At 38.8% G+C, this 16872-nt stretch overlaps 1 protein-coding gene across 10 annotated transcripts; it reads left to right on the plus strand.

Annotated features, from left to right (window-relative positions):
• The first annotated feature begins 242 nt into the window (after positions 1-242).
• FRRS1 (ferric chelate reductase 1) lies at positions 243-15630 on the plus strand. Of its 10 annotated transcripts, none has more exons than XM_071436177.1 (17): positions 243-480; positions 1358-1509; positions 4004-4199; positions 4428-4564; positions 4913-5007; positions 5675-5825; positions 6645-6824; positions 7677-7775; positions 8270-8417; positions 8794-8910; positions 9697-9812; positions 10077-10163; positions 11064-11161; positions 11317-11375; positions 11995-12138; positions 13230-13291; positions 13397-15630. In XM_071436177.1, exons 2-17 carry the CDS (start codon positions 1459-1461, stop codon positions 13487-13489), a joined length of 1833 nt encoding a protein of 610 aa, XP_071292278.1. In that variant the 5' UTR covers positions 243-480; positions 1358-1458; the 3' UTR covers positions 13490-15630. The 10 variants fall into 10 exon arrangements, with proteins under 10 accessions (XP_071292278.1, XP_071292279.1, XP_071292281.1 ...); XM_071436178.1 differs by having other exon boundaries at positions 243-424; XM_071436180.1 differs by having other exon boundaries at positions 243-411.
• Positions 15631-16872: the final 1242 nt, after the last annotated feature.

The following is a 16872-nucleotide window of genomic DNA, read 5'->3' on the forward strand; positions in this document are numbered from 1 at the left end:
CGGATAGCGCAGCTAATGAGCTCTGTAAGCTTTAGCAAGGGCAATCTCTCAGTAAAACTCAAGCTGTTAACCCAGGCCGGCACCCAGACCGCCGGCGGTGGGAGGCTGAAGAGAAATGAGATGCCCTAACAGCTTCCCGGCTGGGGCGGGCGGCACCTGGGGCGGGCACACGGAGCGGTCGCGGCCCCGCCCGGGCCCCGCGTGCGGCCGCCCCCGCAGGCAGAAAAGCGCCGCGGCCGCGGGGGAGGCTGGAGCTGAGGGAGCGCCTGCTTGGATCGGCTGCGCTTCTCCTCTCGTCCTTTTCCACTGCAGCGGTGCCGAAGAGCAGGGTGGGGCTCCCTGGGGCAAGGGCGTGCGGGGCTGAGGAGCTGCTGTAGCCTTTGGAGTCGTGCTTTGGTTAAACTGATGCCAGTGAGTGCTCGAAGTGGGTACTGCAAGCTTTTTGGAAAGTGTATTTGCTTAATAGAATATCTGCAGCAGGTATGAAGCAAAGTAAAATCTGATGGCGTTTTTAGGGCACTGTGTAGATGCTGCCTTTTATGCAAGATTTCTGAATTGCTGTAGAGAACTCCTAAACCTGTATGCTTTAATGAGTCAAGGTAAGCTATGGCTTATTTTATCTCAAAGCCATGCCACCAACGTTCCTCTGGTATCCTTTTTGCTTCTTGTTGTGAGAATATTAGTTTTGTATTTTGTTTCTTTTTAACGTGCATAGGAGACGGCTCTATGGTAACTGTGACAGTAAATGTGCTCGTGCTATTCTTGAAGTTACTTGTTGGGATAGCAAACTACATCTTTTTAGATGAGTCTCTCTTTGAGCTCTTCATATAAATAAAAGCTCTTCAAGGATGGGGCCATGAAGATTCTATGCAGAGCAGCTGCCCAAGTAAAATCATTAAAGCAAACGAATGAAAGGGCAAAATCCTTGACTCCTGTTCATTCTTGGTGAGATATATAGAAAAAAGAGAAGGTTACCATATTTTAAAAATTGTTTATTCTTCTTCTAAAAGAAAGTGCCTCTTTGATAGGGAGTAAATATATAATGAGTTTTAAAATCATGCTGCAAATTTATGTCAGCTAATACTTGGAGGAAGAAGGTATCAAAAGCTGGTTGTGGGTTCCCCCTGCCTGCCTGCCCTTAACTGCACCAGAAGATAATGAAGTAATTACTTAGTATGAAACTCTTTGAGGTCTGGGAAAGTGTCTGAAAAAGCAAAGGAAGCTGCAGAGTCAGTGTCTCATTATGGCTTCATGCATTTCAGCTCAACTGTGGGGAAGCTGTATAACATGCACGTGAAGTAAAGATTCTCTTATAAACTTTACTTTTTTTTTGTGTGTGTACTGCTTCTTTTTTCAGATAAGCTTCCTGGATATGGTAAAGGTTAATACAGTTAGATGCAAACCAAATAGAAGGTATTACAAAGTCATATAAATTGTTTTACTACAAGTAGAAAGCCAATGGCAGTTTTACTCAGGCTTTGTCACTGCAACAGAAGGACTAGCTGTACTGTAAGTACCTACGCTCAAACTGTTACAAAAAATAATTTTGAAACACATATGCCCTTGAAATTCTCTTTCCTAGAAAGAACACAATGCTGAGGTGTGTATTTTTTGTGTGCCTGGGGGGGTTTGTGTGTTTATATTTTAAAAGTAATGAATTAGTATGAATATGTTTTCTGTCCTTGCTCAATCCAGCTGTCTTGATATGACCACCTTTAACTAAGCAGAAGAGGACAACTCAAGCTCTTTTTATGAATTGAGAGGGAAGGTGACTCTTGGACAGCAACACTGTCTTCTTTCCCTTTGTAGGGGTCTATTTCTAAAGGAATGTGTCATAAACCCCTTATATTAATATAGCTTATTCCCCTTTAGGTGGTTCTTTCCTTTCTTGTTGGCCCTCTTGTCTGATGGTGCTCAGGAGAAATTTCTGTCAATGGTAGTTTTGTACCTTTGAGTTGGCAGTATGTTTTCCTTTACTGTTGTCTCATCTCTTCCTCCTCTCTGAAGTTATAGATTTCACACTAGGCAGCTAATGAATTTAAACAGCTGAAAGAAGATTAGTTCTATGAAGAGATCCTGAGTGTGAGCATTGTGCTTATGAGCTATTAGGCTACCAGGGCTACCTGCAGGTACTGTAGAGTTGTTTTCAGCACAGGAAGAAGTAACTTACTGCTCTCCGTTTATCCAAATCTTTTTCAGATTTTTTTTTTTTTAATTCTATTAAACTCTACTTAATCTTTTTCTTCTGCAGCTTTTGAGTCAGTTGAATCTGACAAGAATATGTCTTGTTTCCTTTACATCCCTACCACATCCTCTGCTACTTAAAGCAGAATACTACCCTACTCTTTTTCTTGTCTCTGTGATATGCAGCCTTATCTCTTCTTGTTTTGAAATTTTCTCTGGTACATATAATTGTACTAAACCTTAGTCTTTAGCTTTCTATAGGCATCTTTAACTTATGTATAAAAAATCAATTAGAAGGAAATACTTGAACTAGAAGTTAAAGATATGATCATAATGTTATCTTGAATATTTGGGAGGAGTTGAGTGTTGAGAGAGACTAGAATTTTCTGATTCTTGAAACCTAACTGTTCAACACACTGTTACCTCTGATTTTCTTCTCTTTAGTGGTGTAAAATTGCTGAGGAGCCCATATGTTGAAGTACAAACATATCATTGCCTTGAAAATTGTGGGTTTCCATGTATGAGAACTTTGGGAAGAGTTCATGTTGATGACTCCTGTTGTGTAAGATAATTATGTGCCTTGTCTTCATTTGGCTGCTTTTTAGGTGTCGAGAGTTCAGTCTGAAATGGCTCTGTGTGTTTCTTATCTTCATGTCCATCCATGCTGTCAGGGAACTTCATAACCTGATACATCTTATCACTTGTTGCAAAATGGGCATGGCCCTTCCAGAAGGCAGGCCAACTTGCCTGGTCTGTGTTGCACCAGAGCTGATAACTCACTTCTTGTGCCCAAGGACTGAAATAAAGATTCTCTCTGTTCTCCTGGCCTTTTGGATGTGGAAACGCTTTCTTTTGTTCGCTAAGGTGTTCTGTAAAACCACAGTACAGCTGTAAGCCCTGCATGCTACTGGAGCAGCAAAATGATTGCCACAGCTTTTATGAAAACAGTATTGTGGTGGGGCAAAACTTTGTATGATGAAAGCTGAGGTTAGGGGTTCTGTTTTAGGATCCGGAGTCCTTCTATCCCTTGTCTTTCATGCATGTTGTTCCCTTGACAACAGTGTGACAAGCCAAATCCATTGTTTGACTAATTGTCTAGAGGTCCAATATCCAAAAGGAAGAGTTCAAAGAAGAAATCTTGGGCTTGTCTGCAGCAAACATACATATTTTTTTATCTAAATCTTCATACCAATTTCTAATTCTTGCATGTATAAATTTTATTTCTGGCATTTGGCAACTTTAGTTTCCCTGCAGAAAGAAGAACTTGTTACTGGGGAATTATTTGTCATCTGTGAGGAAATGGACATGGGTTGTGGAAACAAAAGGCAGTCTGTAATGATGCAAAATTTGAAGCTATGATTAACAAAAATGGGCTTGATACTAGCTGTGTAGTTCCTCAATACTGTTGACCTTTATATATCTGTGAAGCATGTTTTAAGATCTATCTGTCCTGTGCAGATGTTTAAGGAACTTGAATTTTTTGTTTTGATAGAGAGAGAACAGGAGAGGGATTGACAAAAGACCTTTTTTTTTTTAAAAAAGTGCTGTCAAAATGCATGGAGGGAAATAATCCATCCAGTAGATGGAGGGATCCATCGACAGCCTGTAGATGGCCTGAAATATGGTATCTGAACATTCTAACAATGTCTGGCAGTTATCAGAAGCAGAAGTTATTCAGAAGCTGGGAGTGGTGTCTTCTCATGAATGCTTTTTTTGAACATGGTTTTGTATTCTACCATTCAACTGATTCCTAAAGACGAATGGTGACCTGTAATGTAAATATTTGTGTTTAATTGCCTGTAAATTTTATTTTATACAGATGGAGCTGCCTGGTTTTGCTGTTGCTGTTTGGATGTTTGTTTGCCTCTATGCATCTGTGGTTGGCTATCCAAATGGAAAAGTAAGAGAAGCCTGTACTAGCATGGTACCCTGTCATGGTGGCTCTCCTCATCTGTCACCTGAGCACACCATTACAGTGAATGGGACTGAATTTAAACCAGGGGACAATATAGAAGGTATTGTGTCAGTTACAGCTGAAGAGTTTAATTTATTGTTTCTTTGTATTATAGTGTGTCTTTCCTCAGTTTTCTATACTGGATTTATCTAAGCAGTTGAATCTTGTTTAGGTAATCCATTAACCATCATTCAGTACTTGTAAAATGAGTGTCTGGTAATTGTTGTTGAAATACTTCCTTCTTCCTCTGGAGTAGAGTTAAACTTCCTTATTCTTCTTCTTGCTTTAGTTCATCTGTCTGGACCAGATTTTGAAGGATTTTTCATACAGGCTCGGGATGCAGAGCACCAGGATAGCCCTGCAGTTGGATCTTTTGTGCTAGCTGACCAGAGACATTCTCAGCTGCTGACATGTGGTCGTACCAAGGTAGAGTCCAGTGCTTCACAATTATTTAGTGGGCACTGAGGGGCTTGTTTTATCTCTTCATCTTCTTGTTAAAAGGTGGAGCATATCCTTACTAAGAAAATCTCACTATTTCTGTATAAAATGCTGCAGGGACCTCTAGCTCATTTCTGGAATTTTCTGGATTGAAAGTCCTTCCTTTTAGTCTTGAAATTTGTTAGTATGAGTAAGTTGCTGTGCTGAGCATGATCATGACTGGGGTAGTGCAGTGTAAATGCAGTGTTTGTGTAGGATTTAGCTGCAGCCTCTCCTGACTGTGTTAAGTAACAAAATGTTTATCCACTGTAATTCTTGATATATGTGTGTTTTCAGAATTCAGCTGTCAGTCACACAAGTAAAGCAAAAAAGACAGACATAAAAGTTTATTGGATTGCTCCTGAAGATGCTCCAAAACATGTACAGTTTCTGTAAGTAAACTTGGTATAGGTTTATATTAATTATATTTATTAAAATGCAGAAAAGGTAAACCTGTACCATTGTCCAGCAACTGAAAAGCCCTTGGGTCCAATGACCTGAAAAGTTAACACCCCTTACTTGCTGCAGAGTCTGTGTTAATGCAGATACTTTTTTAGGAAGAGCTTGAAGGTGATTTTTTTCCTTTCCTTTTCTTTCCTTTCCTTTCCTTTTTTTTTCCTTCTCCCAGGGAGTGTATAAGGGGATTTGAAGATTGGTTCCTTTAGTCTTTCTAGCTACCTTCTCACTTCTCACACCTGCAATATACACTTAAGAATCTTTCTCTTTGCTGTACCTCACTAAATGATATGCATACCTTCCTGTTACACTACTAGCTTTTTCTGAACTACAGGATAGAAGCAATGCAACTGTTCTCTGAAGTTCTAATCCATGCCATAGGCATGGAAGTTTCTTATATTCTGTGCAGCATGTGGTATTCTGTTTTAAAATTCTTTTTCTAGGATTTAAGATACTTTCTTCTTCAATCCCTAAAATGGTAGAGATCTCCATAAAGATGAGGGTTTTATAATTTCTGTGAACTATAGATTATTTTCTTTTTTAAAGTAACAGCCAACTATAAATATATACTGTAATTATTCTGTGTGTGTTGTGTTTTTTAAGAGCCACAGTTGTGAAGAAATACAGGATTTTCTGGGTGAAAATTCCGGGTCCCATTGTTTCTCAGCCTGATGTGCTGTCCCCAACACCACCTTTGCATGCAACATCAAAGGCTATGTCAACTTCACACCCAGTTTCCTACATATCAAAGCCAGTAAGTAATGATAAAGCTAAATCAGGCAGTCTTTAATGCTTGTGATGACTGGAATTTAATGAGAGGACATTGATACAGCCTAGTAACAAAAATGGAGAGATAGTGGATGAGTAACTTTGATATCTAAGGCTAAGAACATGACAGCTGTCTTTAGGTGAGTTGCCTGAACTTTGCAGGGTTAAATGTTCTCATGCTGCACACAGGTGAGAAGATTAACAGAAAGTTTAGAAATCAATGATCAGAAAATATTATGCATACTTCTCATGAGAGATGGGAAAAGACTCAATCTGCTCTTGACTAATAACTTCCTATTTAGCAACTGCAGGCTCAGAAGCTTTCCTTTCTGAGTTCATCTGTTTCACTGATTTTTTGCTGAGTCTTGAAGGGATCGAGCAAGCTATTTGATCCAGGATAACTGTGGCTTATAATCAATGTATTTTCTCAATGTGTATCAGTGGAGTTTCTACTTTAAAAAGCAAGCATAAAGCTGTAGGTCCCTTATTTTCTTTCTCATTTACAGCTGATGCTACCTCTCTAAATATTAGACCAAAGGAAGTTTTTATTTTTCCTGAAGTTCTTGCTGACTTTTCAAAGTTATTATATTGTAATGTCTTTAAAACGAAAATTCAACTCAAATTTCACTTGGAATTCACTATCATTTTAATTAGTAGTCCTAGGGTAATTGTAGACATGGATTAAGGGATTGTTATGGAGACACAGATGTTGTTCCTTGTATGCTTTTTTCTATCATGGGTAAAAAGGAGGAAGAGAATGGAAACTCTCATTGCTCACAATTTGTTTGTTTGCTTAATTGTTTAGTTTAGTGCATCAGGTTGTGGAATTACGAAGTTCTGCATTAGGAACCCTACAAACTGTGATCCTGGGAGTGCTTCATGTTTTTTTCTATCCTTCCAACGAGAGGAGAGTTCAGTTTTTATTGAAATGAGTGGTCCAAGTGAAGGATATTTAGCATTTGCTTTTTCCCAGGACCAGTGGATGGTGAGTGTTTTGTTTATTTTTCCATAGTTTCTTCTGATGTTAGTAAAGTTTGAATGGAAATGCATATGGAAAATAGAAATACTGTCAGATGTCACACAAAGTGTGACTATCCCATAGTGCTAAAAAAAAAGGTTGTTTCTTATAGGTGACTATTCACTTTTAGCTCAGGACTGAATAACTGCAGTAGAATTTCCCTCTAGATATCTCTTATGGTAGAATTCAGCCTGTCTGAAATTCCTGGTTAAATCAATCTCTACCTATCCAAAAAATCTTACCTCTCTGAAACTGAGTTGTTCAGAAAACCATTTGCATTTGATCCTTGAATGTTACTCCTATACAAACAGTCTTAGAAATGTTGAAAGATACTTCTTTCTGACTTATGTTAAATTTAAGGGATAATGCTGTTGACAAATGCATAATACATAAGCTGCTTGTTGCACAAAGGAGATGCTGTTTACGTTTATCTCCCTAATGCAGGAATGCTTGGTTCTTAACAACCCTTATTTTTTTACAGCTGTGCAGGAGAAAATCTTGTAACTGAAGTGGATTTTTGACATCCATCTCTGTCTTGTCTAGTCAATTTGATAAATTTTAAATAATTAAAGAAACTTCTGATAATATGGTTGTTGTTCTGGGAGGGGAGTGTGAATCATAATGTGTGTTTCTGTGTGTCATCTCTTTGACTTAATGTGGTTCCTTAGTAATAATACTGATGTGCTTGGAAAATGGGGAATAACAGCTTGATAACTACAGAAATCTCTCAGGTCTTGCTGCCTATATTAAATCAAAGACCTTTTGGAGACTGCCAGTAGTGTTTTTTATTGGGCTATATTTTTCTTTTCGACTCTGCAGGGTGGTGATGATGCCTATCTGTGTGTTAATGTGGATCACCACATTCACGTGAGCACCGCCCATCTGAAGGAGCGAAGTTATCCTCTTTTGGATTCAGAGGTGTGTTTTAGAACAACTCAGACACTTTGACAGGTGTAGCTTTGAAGTAAGGTATGCTGCTGCTTTGTGCTTTTGTTTTGCACAGCAGGGGTAAATACTGAGGTGGATCCATAATTCTCTAAGGTGAGATTGGTTGGGCTCTTACTTCCTAGTAAGTATTAACTTTTGAAGTCTAAATTTAATTTGTAAAGCTAGTCATATGATGGGAGCTTAGAAGCTTAGCTTAGCTGCTAGAACTGCAGCTGTAACTGGTATGTCCTGAGTTAAATGTTGCAGGCTGTAAAAATTTGTGATAAGTTCAAACCCTAAGTTGCTGTGTTGACTTACTGACTTACCTCTTGTATGCCAATTCAGAAGGGATCCCCTTTTCCTGGATAATTTACATTTTTTTTCTTTGTATATCAGTGATACTCTTGTCTTTTGCAGGGTTAGTTTTAAGCCAATTACTCAGCCAGTCTGAAAACATTGGATATTGAGTATCTCCTGTTTTGCAGAATGCCCTTGAAGATGTGTCCTGGAGGCTTGCAGATGGTCTTCTTCAATGTTCTTTCAGAAGGAGGATTCGTCTCCCTGCTTATAAAGGGAGATTTAATCTGGATGCCAGTTACTACATCTTTTTGGCAGATGGGGAAGCTAGTGAAGGTAAACTTGACTTACATATGGTTGCTTCTCTTTTAACAGCTCCAAATGAGTTAGTAACTCTTCTGTAAGATATGGTTTAGATGAGAATTGGTGTCTGAACTAAGGCTTCCAAGCTTGAGGCCTTTAATTCAATCAACTTTACTGCTTCTCTGGATCATGGGTTTCCTTGTGGAAGTTATTGCAAATTTACTCATATATGTGTTGTATTTTCTGTAGCTGGGTGAGTTTAGATGATGTTAGGTTCTTACTGTACTGTGTGTTAGCTTGTATGATTATGTGCAGTGGTCACAACAGGGCTTGAATTCATGAATGAGGGATGGGCACACCAGTGCAGTGGCTTCATTAGCAAGAAATAAATCACTTTGTCACTGCCCAGGTGGACTGATATACAAACATCGCCGTCAGCCCCTGGTCACCAATGGACTGTACAATGTCACAGGCCTGCCTCAGGATATAGGAGGTTCCCGGGCCCCACGGCTCATCAAGGCTCATGGTAAGCTGCAGTTTCTGGTGTTGTCTCTCAGCTCTAGAGCTGCTGAGACTGGAGGGTTATATTGCAGGGTTCGTCCCTCATGTGTTTCTGGCATTTGTGTTGTACATTCTGTTGGCAGCAAGATCTTGTACTCTGGCAGCAGATTGAAGTTCCTGATTTTTTTGTTTCAAGAACAGTGTTGGAAGATTGTTTTGCCCAGGAAAATGAACCCACCATTGCCTTTTCCCTTAAATTTAAAACTGGGACTTGTTTATCTCCTTTTCTCTATTTCAAGTTGTTGTAGTTGCATATTTGGTTTAGTTCTATTTGAAATGAGGCATCACTGAACTGGCAGTCTAGAGCCACTGAAGTTAATGCGAATTTTTTCTCCCACACTACTGGACTTCAGTACAGGTCCATGATCAGACTGCCACTCATTCTTTGTCACACAAATTGTAGCATTGTCATCTGTCATCATCTGATGTCTGAGTTGGTGATAGAATGGTTTCTCTCACCAGTGTGTACAAAGTGTATTAGCATGCGTGAAATGTGCAGTAACCAGAGCTGCTCTGTTGTGTTGTGTGGAAAAAGTATGATGATCTTTTGCATGGATGTTCCTGTTCTCTAGCAAGATTAAGGCTATAAAGCTGTAGTCTGAACCAGGTGATATGTTTTTAATTATTGTTAAATTCTAAGCATGTGCATATAGACTAAACAATTACATAGATTTGGAAGTTGTATTTGTGTGCAGTTAAGTTACCTATCATTTACCTTGTTGGGTTGTTTGTTTGTTTTTTCTATTTTCAGGAGCGCTAATGTTTGTTGCTTGGATGACCACAGTTGGTATTGGTGTTGTTGTTGCACGATTCTTCAAACCTGTCTGGTCTCACTCATTCCTATTTGGAAAGGAGTTGTGGTTTCAGGTGGGCAAAATCCCCACCTATCTCCAGCTGTATTTTCTAGCACTATTGTGAGCAGAATTATAAACCTACTAGATCCAAGAAATAGACTAAACATGGTATAATCTTATGAAGTAGAACAATTAAAAATCAGAAGTTCACCTACTTTACTAGTAAATGTTAAGTCTAACGTGGGGATTAAGGATATCTTTTAACTGTAGGTCTCCTTAATGTCTTTTAATGATGTATTAATTGTAGATTTTCTAAAAGCAAACTCAACTTTTCTAGGTGCATCGTATGCTTATGTTGACCACAGTCATGCTTACAAGCATTTCTTTTGTGTTGCCTTTTGTATACCGAGGAGGCTGGAGCCAAGTAAGTGTGTACATTTTGTCTTGTTTGTTAACTGAAAGGTAAAGGTGGGACTAAAAGAATAAGGAAGTCCACTGTCAGCTATTATGACTATTTCTAACCAATTTTCTGTAAAAGATGTTTTTAAGTAGGCTGATTACAAATTCTGGCAGCCCAGAAGAGGAATTTTGTCTCCTTTAAAACTACGGCTGAAAAATTTTGGTGTTTTCCTTCCTTCCTCTTTCACCTAAATAACTTTGCTCATAGTTTCTTTATGTACTACTTTGGTCTTCCTCAAAGAACATGATCTTGAGAGGGCAGTAAGGATGTGATGCTGACATTAGCATGGGAGTGAGGGTTTTTGTGAACTTAGACATAACACTGAGTGATAAGTTTAGTCTGGAGCAGTAGCTAGATAGAGATTTTATACCTGTTGCTGTCACATGTATTCTGTTTGATGCAAGGTTACATCAGAAGCTGGAAAACCTAGAGAGTATCTGAATTCAAGGTGCAAGAATATGGTCACAGGTGTGAGCTGGGGTAATTGAATAAAACATTTTTGGGTGAAAGAGAAGACCAGTGGTGGGATGAGCTATAGAATAGGTCTATCCTGGAGACGTAGGATTGAGGCTGGAGAGCTTGGACTGTGGTTTCTATAGTCATGTTAGTCTGCTCTTCAGCTGGTAGAATTTCTCAATGTAGCAGAAATGTGAGACAAGCCCTGAGTGGACATACCAGCGTGTCTGCTACCAAGGCAAACAATCTCCACCTGGCTGTAGGGCAGCTTATTGTGTCCTGCTGCCTCTGCCAGTGCTGCTCCATTGAAACTTACTAATACAAGAAGAAATACAATTTGCAACTTTTTGGTGTCTTTTCTCTCTGTTTATATAGATATGATTTTTAAGAAAAATGTCCTCTGTTTAGCAAGCAGGTTTTCATCCTTATCTTGGCTGTGCAGTGATGGCTTTGACCATCTTTCAACCACTTATGGCAGGTTTCAGACCATCTCGTCATGCACCAAGGTACAGCTGACTCATTAAATTACAGCCACAAGAATTAAATGTGACTGTTTCTTTAAATGGAAAGCTTTTACAGTTTGAAAGTAAAAGATGTTCTTTGATTTCTGACTCCTTCCCCCAGTGGTGGAATCAATAAAATGTGTTTCATTGTTTTGTAGGAGGCAACTGTTTAACTGGTTTCACTGGAGTACTGGTACAACAGCTAGAATATTAGCTGGTGAGTAGAAGTAACTCCCATTTAACTGATTTAAAGAAGCTTTGTCTTTTGCTGGGCAGTTGTTCATTTAAAACATCTATGTACATCCAGTCCAGGCATGTCTGAAGGTCCTTTTTCTTGGCCATCTTTTTTGTGAGTTTTAAGGGGCCATTGGATACAACTGAGAGAAAAAGTGACTTTAAAACCAAAGGAATTACTGACAAATCTGAAATTCCTCTGTAATGAGGACCTGTCCTTATCTTCATAATTTATTTTTGCCTTGGAAGATGTGAGAATAGTGTTCTTACAGTAGCATAGTTCAATGTTATTGAATGCAAGACAGGAATTTCACTTACAGATCCAGAAGCTGGGTTTAATTCTAGTAATAGAGGCAAGCTTCCACAGCAACCTTAAGCACTAATATTGTGACTGGTGACTACCAAAAAAGCCCAAAACAACCCCCTATCCCTCCAAAAAAAAAGTCCTCAACAACCTTCAGCTGTGTGAACTCCTTTAACGTTGTTCCTCAAGCAGTTTTAGGTAATTCATGGGAAATCTATTTAAAAAGCACTGATAGAATTTTTAAAGCACACTGGCACCTCATTCTTATTGGGTTTTTTATCTTGTTTTTACTGAATAGTTGTGACTATGTTCTTGGGAATGGATCTGCCAGCACTTGACCTGCCAGACCCATGGGACACCTATGCCATGATGGGCTTTGTAGCTTGGCATATTGGTACTGATGTTCTTCTGGAAATACACAGCTACTGTCTTGTTCGTAAAGGTACACACCAGCAAACTCCTGCTGTCTCCTTGCTTGCTGAGAATGAAACCAGTGTGGGTTGAATTTCAGGAGGTGTTCTTTGGCCTCTAACTTGGAAGCTGAAAGGGAGTAACTCTTTAGTAGTGTCGTATCTTCTGTAGACAAATGAATATGGAAGAAAACCAGTTTTTAAGACAAGGGTTCTAGAAGAGTGGGTTTTGTGCCATTTTAAATAGTAGCTTCTCATTTCTCAAACCACAGTTCATAGGGGGCCAAAGTGTGCAGACTGAAATACGTAAATATTTTCTGAGACTCTATTACTTTTTGCCATAATTTTGATCCCAGGTGGGTATATTAAGTCCAGATTAATTAATGCAGATTTAATCTTCATTTAAATGTTGAAAAATAGCTGTTATTGCAGGAGCAAGCTTGAATACTTGCCATATTCATTGACCGGGGAAGGAATATGAAATCCTGACTCCAATATGTCTAGGGAAGAGATGGGTAGTAATTAATTAGAAATTGTTATATTCACTGGCTGGTGTCACAGAGAGGAGCTGACTGCACATGTGAGTGACCTGGGTCTAAGGCTGAGATGAGACAGCTGCAGAACTGAAGAAGTTTGATTAATTAAGAGTCTGTTTAAGGTGGCATGTGGGGACAGAGTGATTATAAAAGATGTGAATTTAAATTTAACTGCAGTAATTACTTCCTAGAAGTAGGGAAATTAACCTGAAATGTTTGGTCAATGAGTGTTCTCATGTTGGCTAATGAAAATATTTCTTACGAAATCCAGTTATCTTAAAATATAAAAGGAAGATGTGTTAGTTTAAAACTCAGTGTTTTGATTATCCAGTCTAGCGAAAGACAAAATGTGTTTTTGACTTCATTGTTCAGAATTTGTTTTGTATGTCAGCACCAGTATAATTTTTCATTTGTACTGTGAGTGTGATAGTAACAGGCCCTGAAATGTCAAATGAAACTCCCAAGTCCTTTTCAGATTTGATGCTGTGTAAGACTTAGTCGCAGGATTGAGACTTCCGCAGTGCAAAAATGAAACCCCCCTTCCTCTTAAGGGCAGACTTGACATCTGTTTTTCTTCCCATGAACAGTTGAAGTGATAGAGGATGACAGAGTACAGATACTGCAGTCACTCACATGTGCAGAAGCAGAGGTGAGTCACAATTTGCTTACTAACTACTGTGAAATGGGATGATTCTTTGTTTAAACCAATAAAAAGACTGACTGTCCAATGACTTTTCTTCCCCTTTTCTTGCAGGGTCGTCTGTTTAAACAGATTGTGTTAACCATCTATGTCTGTGGAAATATAGTATTCCTTGTTGCCTTCCTGATAGCAATCAACCAAGTATGAAATAAGTATTTGAGAATTTTGTGACAAAATACTGTGCAATTGAAAAATCTGCAAGTTTTTACTACAACTTTTTTCTCAACATGGTCCTGAAGATGTAATTGAAGAAGAATAGCATGTGTATGTCATGCTCAGTGTTAGGGAGATGGGAATTCAAATCTAGAGAGAAATCCTGCAGTCCTACAAAAGCTGTCTTCTGATGGGACTTTTAATGGGAACCTTTGCCTGAGTAAGGAATGAAATCTCTATTTTTTTTAAACACACTAGTTAACTTGATTGAAGCTTATAGGTGAAAAGAAGACTGAGAAGATGTGCCAAAAGTGTTATTTGAGTAGTCATTTCCCTAAACCTTTTGTGAATATTCTTGGGGGAACTGGTATGACTGGTCTGGATTAATCTGTCCCCTTTACTGTGTTCTAATATGGGATATGGCAGCTTCTTGCTCTTGACAGTTTTGTGCATAAAGAAACCCCCAACCAAACCTCAAAACTTAGTGAAAGATTGTCACAAATGCAGGTTGATGAATGAACTAAATAGATAAAAATAAAATGCAAAAAGCACTGTCTGCTCTAAGAGAACTTCAGTACTTAGTAAAACCACCATTTGCCTTGCTCAAAATACTGCTCTGTCTTCTAAATCATTTATGCCAACTGATGCTTTAATGGAAGTGAAAATACTTTCTCTGGAATGTTGCAGTTGTATATTCTCAATATTGTGCTATTGAGAAAAACATAAATTGGGAGCTAGGTTGACTTCAGGAAAAGTAGCTTCTGTTAATGTTAAGTGAGAGTCCTTTGAGCTGGCATATCTAGAAGACAGAACTATTATAATTCTATAACAACTTTATTCTGAAAGAATATTGGAGAGCAATTTTTTAGTCAACAAAAGGTTTCTCCAAATATATGAACTAGGTACAGAGACTAAAAAGGTTCTATATTGTTTCACATTTTTGGTTCATGGTTTGCCTAAGTATGGAAGGATACTCTTGAAATGACATTTTGGAAATGAAACCTTAATATGCTTTGCAGTTGTATTTTGTGGCTCTGAACAGCTTGCTCCCACACATCTTCATTTTTCTTATTGAAAAGTATTGTAGCAATTCAAGGTATGTTTTTCAGGTAGGCAGACTAAGATAGCTGGGAATTAAAATGTTGGGAGGATTGGATAGGAGAGTGAGTAGTGAGGCCTGACTTAGTATAGACTTTTACAGCAACATCTCTACAGGTGTGGGCAGCTCTAAAACACGTGTAGGCGTGGGTCAGGTGGTGGTTCTGTGCAGTTACCAAAGCTGTCTGGTTCTGTCTCTTCCTCCACCTTCCCAAGTCCATAGTGCAGCCTGTTGCATGGGCAGGTAATAGTCAGGAAGCTGAATGTTTGTTTGTAGTCAGTGATGTTTTTGGCTGCTCAGATATCTGATTTATCCATAAGGGCATTTATGGAGCTGGGATTAATCCCTTTGTCAGCAGCAGCTGACTGTCAGTGAGTCCAACTTGAATCATCTTCCTTAGGAAAGTCACATGCAGCCTGGGAAAGGGGGACTACAAAGAAATGAGTCACAACCCAAGCTGAAGGACAAGGAGTATGGGGCCAACTGGGTGGGTGTGAGGTTTTTTTAGAGAACTCTAATCTCAAAAAGCCTGGGAATCTCAGGCTCATCTACTGCTAAAGTTTTGTGGGACTCTTTCATCTACTGTGAATTTATAGAAGAAAAGTCACTCAACCTAGGCATGATTGTCAGTTTTTTAAGTTAAGGTTAATGCCAAATTCTTTCTATAATAGCTGTACTGAGGGTTGTTTCATTTACATGTGACAATGAACATGGGTTTTAAAACATGAATGTAAATATCTCAATAAAAGTTCTTGTCCCTTTTAGTAATGTGAAAATGCTGTCAAAAGGAAACTAGAAGAAGCTTGCCTAGGAGCAAAATGGATTGTCAGTTTTTTGTAGATGTTGTTTTATAAATTAGAGCCATGTAAATCCTTCCTGGAGAAACTATTATTGAAATTGAATGTTAAAATAGTTTCACTTTTTAAAGCAGTTTCTTTTCCTCAAGAAGAAAAAAAGTTTCCTTGTTCCACATCTAATTCAACTTTTAAATTGACAAAATTGTCAGTTGTTCTGGATAAATTTTTTCTTCCCACTGCTTGCGGTGTTGTCTAATTTCTTATGGGAACCCTTATGTACAATATTGTAACTTAATTGATTGAAAGTCTTGCTTATTTTACATCATTTCTACCCTTTTCCTGCATAACTAGTAAGAAGTAATATGTCATTGTATTCCAATATCTTCCAAAGTTTTTTTTTTGTACTTCTTTGAAAAAAATCTGCAGAAGGGTTTGATATTGGCAGGAAAATAGATGACAGATTGAAATTTGTGAATAGTCTCACAAGTAGTTTACTGTCTTGGTTACTAGGTGCAGCCTCCAAATACTCGTCACCTGCTCTTGGCTTAGCTACAAATCATGTGCTTTGCCTGTGCTTTGAACAAAAATTACTTGCTGCAAATGTAATGGAGTTCACAGCTACTTTGTTTTGCTTTAAGTAGTTTTTAGTTAGTTGACATTTCAGGCTGCAGCACGAAGCAGGGAAGGTGTATTTCATTTCTCCTTCTTACACGGAGTGCTGCGCTGTTTTCTGTTTTGTCAGAAATCCCAAGATAGGGAGACGTTCAGTTCTTGTAATAATGGCCGTGTGTTTCCTTTACCCAGGGAAGGCAGAGGAGAGCTTGCCTGCTTTGTGTTCCATCAGTGCCTAACAAACGCTACGTGGCGCCCTTGTTCAAAAAACAGCACTTCTGCTTTGCTTGCTTGCTGTAACCTGTCCGTGAGAGGTTGACGTGGAAAGGTTTTCCAAAATAGGGTGTTCCTAAATTAACTAATTGGAAAAATTTTCAAAAACTCAGTCTTTAAATTCAAACCATCTCATACAGATAGCCATCAAACACCCATTCCAGAATGTCTATCTATTATTAAGCTTTTGTTTGAGCAGATATGGATGGTTTTCTTGTGTCATGTGAGTATATTCTTGTCCAGACAACAGAAGATGAGCAGCAGTTGCCAAGGAAAAACTGCAGTATTCTGCATTTCTATGCAGAAGTTAATACCTCAGTGGTTTTGGTGCAGGCTGAAGTAGGAAGAGTCTAAGTGAGTGGAAGGGTGGTTAACAGGGATGATCTCCTAGTAGGTCTGAGAAATTCTTTGCTCACATAAATCTGATTCTGACTTCTTCAACGTGTTTGTGTGAAGGAGGAAACTGTTGCACATACCTGAGTAAGTGGTACAGCAGAACTGGCACAGGACAAATTCTTCAGAACATGCTTGGAGCCACCTGGTTTAGTTCCTACCTGGCCTAGTTCAACCACTGTCTTGCTTCTGCTGGTCTTCCT

Source organism: Agelaius tricolor, unplaced genomic scaffold, assembly GCF_023055355.1.
Source record: "Agelaius tricolor isolate 1412-34295 unplaced genomic scaffold, bAgeTri1.0.p SCAF_11, whole genome shotgun sequence".
NCBI classification, from domain to species: Eukaryota; Metazoa; Chordata; class Aves; order Passeriformes; family Icteridae; genus Agelaius; species Agelaius tricolor.